Source organism: Adiantum capillus-veneris, chromosome 7 (assembly GCF_014529385.1).
Source record: "Adiantum capillus-veneris isolate H3 chromosome 7, ASM1452938v2, whole genome shotgun sequence".
NCBI classification, from domain to species: domain Eukaryota; kingdom Viridiplantae; phylum Streptophyta; class Polypodiopsida; order Polypodiales; family Pteridaceae; genus Adiantum; species Adiantum capillus-veneris.
Genome location: NC_140937.1, coordinates 89735441 through 89744973, shown reverse-complemented (window position 1 = coordinate 89744973; position 9533 = coordinate 89735441). Strand labels below are relative to the sequence as shown.

Below are 9533 nucleotides of genomic sequence, written 5' to 3'. Positions count from 1 at the left end.
CAGTCTCTATGTAGAGATGGTCATAGAGATCGTCCTTTGTCCACAAGTAAGTGGCTATCATCCCCCTCATCCACACATGGAGCCACCTCGCACCCAGGGGCGGTCACTTTTTAGAATGTGTATGATATCACGTGAGTTAACCGGAGAGGATTATTAAAAGACCAAAATGTATAAAAATGTATACATACAGAGGGGGGTGGGGGTTTTTTAAATAGGCTCACAGTGTAAGTATAGTATGTATATTGGGGTATTATTAATTACCTCTTGAACGCACGTGATATAGGGGTCTTTTGATAAGTGACTTCCCCGGGCCTCGGGCAGTATGTGAAAAGGCGGAAGCTCCAAAGTACCCTGAAGTTTGTGGAAATTCCCAAAATACCCCTCAAATTTCAAAAGTTCCCAATATACCCTTGCATCATTTTGGGATGTATTTGCCCCAATTTTGACATAATCTAGTGTTTATGACAATGGAGATCTGTGTAAGTGTCTTCGATAAAAATACTCACCAATAATCTCACTAATGGAGACATCTACATCCAAAAATGATGAACGATTTGATATGAAGAGGCCTCAACATCATTTAAAATCCTAAATCTATCATCTTTTATTGAGGAGAATCAATCGTCCTATGAAGTTTTGCAAAAAAAAAAGATTTTAGAGATGTTTGTAGTTAATTAGTGCTATTTTGGAATTCGATAAAATTCTTGTAAAATTGAAGGGCATTTTGCGAATTTCTGGCCAAATGTGAGGGAATCATGGAGAATGTTTGAAATCTGAGGGGTATTTTGGGTTTTTATCCCCTAAAACAGAAGATTCCCAAGCATGTTGGCGAAGCTGGACAGCTACTAAAATGTGTTCCTGATGTTGTGCACCCATTCCGATAGGTGTCCATATTCTCCAACATTCCAAAGAGCCCTTTTTAAAATATAAATGTGATCGCTCAAATTCGCCAGTAGCGACAGTGGCACTTACTCGTGGTGGACTGGTCCGCACCATCATGGCTTGGTTTCCATTATGATCACTAAGGTAATATGAACGCCTTCTTAAGGTGACATTATTTACAAAAAATAAGAAGACCTTTGAATCCTGCTGGAACCAGTCCGCGCCGGCGCAGACTGGTTTCGACAGGTTTCACAAGGGCTCACAAGGAACTTTGGACGCATTTCTATATAGCAAAAAAAATATAATTACTAGGCAACTTACTAGATTGAATACACATATCTAGTAAGAGTGCAAACTAGTAATAATGAGAATACTCCTATATGGTTGTAAGCATAATATTATAGCTATATGGAAGTTTTAAGTAACCATATAGCAATATTTCTTACTAGTTTGACTCGGATTCTCCTATATGGCTGTAGCCATAATATTATAGCTATATGGGAGTTTTAACTAACCATATAGTAAGAAATTCTTCTTTCATCTACATAGTTGTAACCACACAATGCTATCTATGTAGTTGTATTATAATAATCCACATAAATAATCAATTTAACATAACATATACAAAATAGCACATACTTTTTGACTAAAAGAGATAAAGATTAAATAGAAAACTAAAAATGATCACTTTCATATAGATGTCTCTCAAAAATTCTTACAAAGTCCATCATACAACCATTAGTCTTTATCATTAGCTACTTCTACATCCTTCAAAGAAAGAGAGACAATCTTTTCAAGTCTTACAATCATCATGCCTTCTAATAAAAGCCAAGCTACCAAATCTTCACACATAGTAGAAGAGCTAGTTTCACACGTTTTTCTACAAAAAAAGGAGTTAGTTTTTTTAAAAGCCATGTAAGTAGGCTTCACAAATGGATACACTTCTTCCACTCTTCTAACCCCAAACCATTTCATCAGAATGGTTTCTTGATCTTCTCTAGTGAGTTTGCATGCCTACACAATAAAGAGTTAAATTAGAGAATATGGTTGCAATCTTTTCGAGAGTAAGCATAAGATATATTTGTAAGATTGAAAACAAACCTGCACTTCCAAGGTAGCCTTCTCATTAGAAACAAAAACATCTTTCTCAACATCCTAAAAAGAGAGACAAGACACATTACTTTAGATTTATTACCATAGTATAAGTGTTTAGAGCCATCAACAAAAAACAAAACAGCTACCTTTGACTTTTGAATCCTCTTAGCTTTTGACCCTTCTTTTTTTTTTGAAGGAGTTCAGCAAGCTTAGTTGTAGCCTAAGACATAACCCAAGCTTACTTTAATGACATTTATTTAACAAGTTTACAATTAGCATTAGTTTAATAGTATAATTTGAATACCTTCCGTTTTCGAGTACTCTTTCTAGAATGCTCTTCATCGCACCCTTTAGATGCAATTTTTTTCAACTTTATTTAACTTATCCGATATCTACCAACACAAAAAACACAACTTGATATTTTTTACATCTCTAAAAATGTTACACAATGGGAAAAAAACATGAACAAAATCTCACCGGCTTCTCGATTGAAGTTTCATGAGACTTATCACCAGCAGACAAAGACATTGAATCCACATCTCCTAGTGCACTAGAAAAGATATTTTCTTTCATAAAATTTTGATACTCCTAAGCCAACATTTTCACATAAATAAATCATCATGTAGATATGAAATGAGAGAGAGCAAAAGAAGTAGCATGATCTTCATATACCTCATATACAGCCATATGATTTTCATCATTGTCCCAAGATATTTCTGGAATGTATACATCAGGTTCTTTCTAAATACATAAGACATACACAAAACTTTAAAAAATCTTAAAAGATCGGCATTACACTTGTATAAAGAATAGTATATATCAATTACCAGTGTGGATTTTGAGATGTCTTTATCGCCCTCTACCACATCTACAAAGTTCTCATCATAGCTTTGCTTGGAAGCATCCTCGTCCTAATAAAAATTACTCAATAAGAAACTTAATATCAAAACTCTTAAAAATCATTCTATACTATTACCTTTGATGATAATTCTGTCTCTTTCTCTACACCATCATTGTCAAGCTCTTGAACATCATGAGTATCCTTAAAAATGTAACATAACTCAAGAATAAGATAAACATCTACATAGCATATGATTTGAAAGCAAAATAAAAAGATAAATCAAAAACTTATACCATTATAGCGCCTTTGCGAGCCTTTTGTTTGGTCCACTTTCTTTTGGACGCCAATGACTTTATACACCAATTGTAAATGTCGGACTCTTTCCACAAATATTCCACACCATATACTTTCACTGGCTTTAGCTCACCCATCTTCTCTCGGATGATACTCAAAACCATATCTTTACCCTTGCTATTATGTCTCAAATCTGCAATTGGCCCTACCTTTGCAAACCACCCTCGCACCATCCCATAATTTGCACACAACACTCTATACTGACCATGATCCTCTTTTTTAAGAAATTCTCTACCATACAACTTAATGTGCTCTCTATGTTTAGAAGGAGGAGCTCTAAATACTTGATCATATATGATCGGATCATATGGAAGAGAACTAGTTGAGTTACCAACAACCCTTTTGTTACCCAAAGAGTGATGTTCCCTCCAAGCGTCGAGTAGTTTCACAGTCTCCTCATGAGGAAGTGAAACTAGTTGCTGAAAAATTGACTGTGGAAGATCCATGCGAGCCCTACAAGAGTAGTCGACATATGCAGATAAGATAGACTCCAAAAAGTTTCAATTTGTGCCACTTGAGATATAACTCGAACAATACAAAAAGTTAAGATGAAAATAAATCATAGAGAGAACAATGCTCAACCATATAATAAAATTCAAACCACAAAATCATTTAATTCTCTAATAGCAAAAGCCTTATGTGATCAAGTACTTTATGAATGTCTTTTTCTCATGTCCTTGGCTTATGGACATCTCCATAAAATAGGGATCCATCGATCACTTTCTCCAAGATTTCTAACTTTTTTACGTTTTAGTACAATCCAATCTTTGATTAAAAGAACACAAGAATCCCAATCTCTCCATGTGTTTTCCTCCTCATGAACTTTCCATATATGAGGATCACTTGCATTAGATTTCAAAATAGCAAGCTTTGTGATTTTGCTGTCACATTGTACACATCTTACAACAGCATGCTTGAATTGTATTGTACCATTATTTTCTAAACGGACTTTGACAATGTCATCATGCTCCAACCACAAGGGTACATTCCCACAATTGCCTTCCATTAGTAGCCTAGCCCTCTGCTTTAGGTCCTTAACTTCATATGCAATCAATCTTTGGCTCCTCGGTAATGGCAATGGGATAAATTTATGAAGCAAAGAATAGATAGGCTGCACACTATCCCAAGTAAATGGAAGCGGTGTTTTCTGAAGAATGCTCATTCCAGTCATTGTATCTATGACTAGTTCCTCTGAATAATTGTCTCCTGTAATACATTGTTTGTAGTAAGTTGCACCAAAAAACATCATTGCTTTCCCATCAAGCTGCATGGAGAAGAAAGAGGTTATGCGAGCTTTCCAATGACCTCTCTCCTCAGACAAGGTGTCTAACGCGTCCACCTTTACAACTACATCATTGCCAATCTTGAAAAGTTCTCCTTTATAGAAGACTTTGTCATATGTTTGCACATCACCAAATGAAAAGATTTCATCATCGATGTTCCAAAAGCTCCTTAAGTAGGTAACCTCCTCAGATGTTGGAACCCTATAGTTACCCCTCCTCTTTGATATTGCAATACCCTTCATAAGAATGTTATCAGTACAAGATGCTCTCTTGCCATACTTTAAGATGTCGTTCCACAACGATCTTGCCTTTCCAATAGAAGTAACGTTGAATAGTCCATCAAGATGTGAAGTGCAGCACTCAATGGAGGCCCCGATTGCACAATCAGCTGCAGTAGTTTGACCCAATACACTATGCAATTGTTGTAGGACTCTATCACAAGGTAGCAGGGCATCTTTATCATGTTGGATTGCTTGGAATACTTTTGTGAAAAACATTCTCAGATAGAATTGTACAAAAGATGCTTCATCATTTATGCTATTTGTTTTGATAGCACTGTACGCTTTCACTAAACGTTCGAACATATAGCACCAATATATGTCATGTAGTCCATGCCGCAAAATATCCTCTAGTAGTTCCCCACTTCCAGGTACATGCTCCAAGGGTGATGAGTTTGCTCCTGAGTATTCCTCCTTTCGGATTCTCCAAGATTGCATCAAGGATTTGATAACCTGAATGTCAGTAGCCGACATTCCATGTTCTTGACTGTAGCCATAAAAGCTATGTGCTATGTCCACCAACAAGATTCCTAAAGTTTGCATCTCATGCGGAATACCATCTACGACTCTTAGAATATATGGTAGACACCACTGCATAAACTTTTGATTCTCTTCCGCCTTGAAGGATTCATAATAGACACTTGGTGAGTTTGGCCACCGACCATAGCGAATAGATGCTGGTGCCAATTTTGTAACAGTCAAAGTGGCTTCATCAATATTTTTCTTCACTGAAGAATCTGCATTCTGGAATAAGTGTACAATATACTTCTTGAAAACATTTAGAGACAAGGTGTGCATTACATCAAAAACCAAGTCAAGAGAGGGGTCAAATCCATATAAGTCAAAGAGTCTCCAAAGTATTGACTCCCCTGATAAACCAGCTTTCTTCCAAATCTCATCCTTCTCAGCAAAAGTACAACACCTCTTTGCCTCAGCTATGGCATGAACCATCTCGTTTGTTGTTCTTGCAACTGGTGGGTATCTGACTTGTAAGCGATTTTCATTGTAAATATACCTCCCTTCTTGTCCAGGCCTATCTCTTGCAAGTGATGCATGTGGCTTATCTCTCCTGCAGAACTCTTGTCCCCCATTTTTGAACAAGCCAATCTTGCATTGGGCCGGATGGTCTCCGGTAACCATCATAACCATAATTCGAATCTTACAGAATTTAGATTCCACCCTCGTATCATCAAAGATGTTTTCTAGTGGATACTCATATAATACATCCACTCCATCAATATACAGTGATTCCAACTCATCCACTAATGGTTTCAGAAATGATCCGAAGACATCGCCGGAAGACTTAATAATCTTTTTGCAGCTTTGTGGAATAAACAAGACTGGCATGATATCCATAGAGTTTTGTTTTCCAGCATTGAGCACCATAATCTCCACAACCCCACAACTTTTTTGTGTGGTTCTTGAAGTTTGAAACCCGTCCCAATGCAACAAGAGAGCTATATTTCTAGGGTCACCCTGATTATGCACACCAACAATCAGAGTAAGTAAGGACATTCAGTGTATATTTTGCTAAGAAAAAGAGGAAGATAGACATCATTACCTTGCACAACCTTTTCTCACATTCGATTTCTTCCTTGCATTCGGAGCAGATAAAAGTGTACACTGCTCGATCAGCATCCCATGCATCTTCAAGTTTTTGAGAGCGTTTGTCAAAGGGAAAAGTCGTGTAAGACTTCTTACATCCAGGTGTAGAGCAAACAACTGGCAGCTCATATGTTGACAATGGGTCCCAAAAGTTCTTCACTCCTTGGAATTTTGTTCCATCCCAAAATTCCTTTATATGCCTTCCCGTAGAAAATGCATCTCCCTTACACCATTGATTTTTATGGCGCCACAAACTCAATAGCTCATGACAAAAGGTTCTACTCCTTGTAAGAAGCTTCAGTTGAGGTCCTATTGGAATATAATCAAAAGCAAGCATTGACTTTCTTGGCTTTGTGCATACTCTGCACTTTTCACAGCAAGTAATACAATCACGTTTAAGCTTTTTGGAGTTTGAAGCACCTGAACAGGCACACCTTAGAACCTCTCCTACAAAGTTGTCCTCTATACTTGGGTATAGAAGTTCTAGTGCGTGCTTTGCTCCATTACTTCCTGTACAAATACGATAATGAGAGGCAGTCACCATCCCCAAACCTTTCAACATTGTTTGTAATTGATCCCAGCACGCGGGTACTTGTACCCCTCCAAGCTCACCTTCCCATGTCTTTGGCAACTGAACCAACAATTTAGCTAGGCTTCTTTTCAAAGAGTAGTTCTTTACCCTAGCTCCACCAAGGTCACCAAACAGAAGACGTAGCATTTGATCTTGAACACCTATCGGCATTTTATGTTCATCCCATAAACTTTGAAGTTCTACTATTTTCTCTATTAGTTCAAAGAGAACATTAGATGTCCCTTCCTCATTTTCCTCCCTACTATCTTGCATGCTAGCATCAGCCTGTAAATGGTCGTCACCATCTGCATGATGGTCACCGCCATTTGAATCTTCCATTTTCTCTTCCTCCACGTTGAGACCTTCACTCCAGGAAGGTGCTACATGTGGCACATCTAAACCAAAATGGAGCTTCAAGCTCCCAAATCTCTTTGAAAGAATTTGGTGTCGATAAAGGGTTGAAGTATGCACAAACCGCCCGCCATAGCAATAGAAAGAACAGTTGCAGAAAGCCTTCCTTCCATCACTATTGGACTCTTCAGTTCTTTCTACATGTCGATCTTCTGTTCGTTCTGTGATGTTATGTGTGACATCCAAATCAATGTCACTTTGTACCCTTCTACGCTTGGTCACAGAAGGATGTAGCTTTCCTAATGAGTCTTGATTTTGATGAAAATAAAAGGTCCGTTTTGACACCAACTCCCAACCGTTAATAGAGTGTGAACACTTATAATTACACGCGCACTTCCAAGAAGTTATTGTGCCCATGACTGCAGACAAAATATAAATATACGTGTGAACTTTTGTACAAATCAAAGAACGTACAACATAAACACCTTTAAATGAGTACATTAGTGATCAAATATTATTAAGAGATGCTGAAATAGTCATCCATTTTGCAAGGAGAGTACATAGTAAACTTAATAAGGTGGTTGTGCAGTGGGATATGGTGGAGGCAGTCGATACAAAATAATTTTTCTTCTAGGAATAATATGTCCTATCACTTTTGCTCTGTCCATCAAGGTGACCATAGACATGGCCTCCTCGTTTGAGCGGTATACTACCTTGTAGCGGTCAACAAGTCCTAGCTTCCTCTTGAGAGTCAAAAGCTTTACATTTACATCCCATGCCATTACATCGTCAATGAAAATGGTTAAAACATTACATTTTCTCCCAGACCTTCCAAACAATAGATATTGGTCTTCTGGCCAAGCACTATCCTGCCCAAACTCATGAAATAAGATTTGTGACTGCAAGTCTACAAATTCTCTGCGTTTCTCTATAGGATATTCTCGCACTTCACTTATACTTTCACTATCAATGTCATCACATAGTGTTTTCTCACTTTGACCAGCCATCTGTAGTGGATACCACAAGCAACACTGGCTACTCAGAGTGAACGTGGGCCTTCTACTACGAATGGGTGCATTCACCTCTTCGAGCTGTGATCTTACACTTTGGGGCTTGTCAGAGTTGGGTAACTATGGTACACAATTGTGATCTTGGATACAACCCACACATGAGCTAGGCACGAAGATGGCTTTCTATATAGCGCGTCTTCTCCAGCTTGCGAAGGACGACGTTGTGACAAGACACCAGCTTCGATACAATGGAGTACCAACAGAGGCCAGGACACGTCCCGTTAACTATAAGATATGAGGCCGCTTCCATTGCTTGTTCAGAGAGGGATTTGGACCACTCTCTAGAGTCATGGGGAATGAGGACCAGAGATAATAATCGATGCCTGGGATTTTTTTTTGCTCGAGCTGCGCATGCACAGAAAGAGCCTAACAAGAGGAGAAGCTAGTGAGTGTCAAGGCGGATCACAGACTTCTTTAGAGCGGGCACTAAACCATCGGAGCAGCTACTACCACAGCAAATCCCACATTCTCCTCACACCAGAGGCACATTGATCAACCAAGCGACAGAGCTAGGATTAAGATCCAGACGCCCACGACTGGCAGAGGACTACACAGCATCGAGGGAAGCCGCATCAAAGAATCAAGATCACTATGGCTCGACATGCACGACGCCCGATCATACTATTGACCATGGAGGAGGTTGATGAGATATCTGAGTGAAATATTTGAGCTTTGGGAGTGTTATCATGTCGGCAAGCATCTGAAGTACTGTCCAGCTTGATGATCTATGAAATATTACCATGGTTTGAAAGATCTTTGATACTCCTTTCTGGGTCTGTCCGGCTTGCTGCTACGCAGGCATACTACGCGGAATGAAAATGGTGTGAATCTTGAGAATTAGGCATGGGACCTGTTGTATATCATTTCCATGAACATTGAAGGATGGTCGAGGGCACAGGGTTGTTGAATCTCCATGTGCTATACTTGGAGCGGCATAATGCTGGTCATAACTAGTTGCACTTGCAGAAACAAGCTGAGTAAGGTAGTTGAAGTTGGACATACTATTCATCTAGCCACTGGGTCTTGTTGCACACAAAGCTGCTATGATTGCTACACGGGGAAGGTACAGAGGCTTCACTGCAAAATAAAGTCGATGCCAATATGCCGATGAGGCAAACAGTGACATTGTCGACCTTCTATTGCTAGAATGAATAGGGAGGAGCTTTGGCCTAGAGACTCTATGCTACTGAAGAATGCGCTCAC

General features: G+C 38.9%; 1 protein-coding gene and 1 pseudogene across 1 annotated transcript; both read right to left on the bottom strand.

Annotated features, from left to right (window-relative positions):
• Window positions 1-1856: 1856 nt before the first annotated feature.
• LOC147454203 (uncharacterized) lies at window positions 1857-2505 on the bottom strand (annotated as a pseudogene).
• Window positions 2506-3854: 1349 nt separating this feature from the next.
• Window positions 3855-8267, bottom strand: LOC147454202 (uncharacterized). Its single transcript, XM_086517293.1, has 3 exons — window positions 7974-8267; window positions 7731-7745; window positions 3855-4637 (listed from the first exon to the last, which is right to left on the bottom strand). Exons 1-3 carry the CDS (start codon window positions 8265-8267, stop codon window positions 3855-3857), a joined length of 1092 nt encoding a protein of 363 aa, XP_086373419.1.
• Between the last annotated feature and the right edge of the window lie 1266 nt (window positions 8268-9533).

Excerpts from the sequence above, each read along its gene's own strand:
- LOC147454202 (XM_086517293.1), bottom strand. The coding sequence starts at position 8,267 with ATGGCTGGTCAAAGTGAGAAAACACTATGTGATGACATTGATAGTGAA.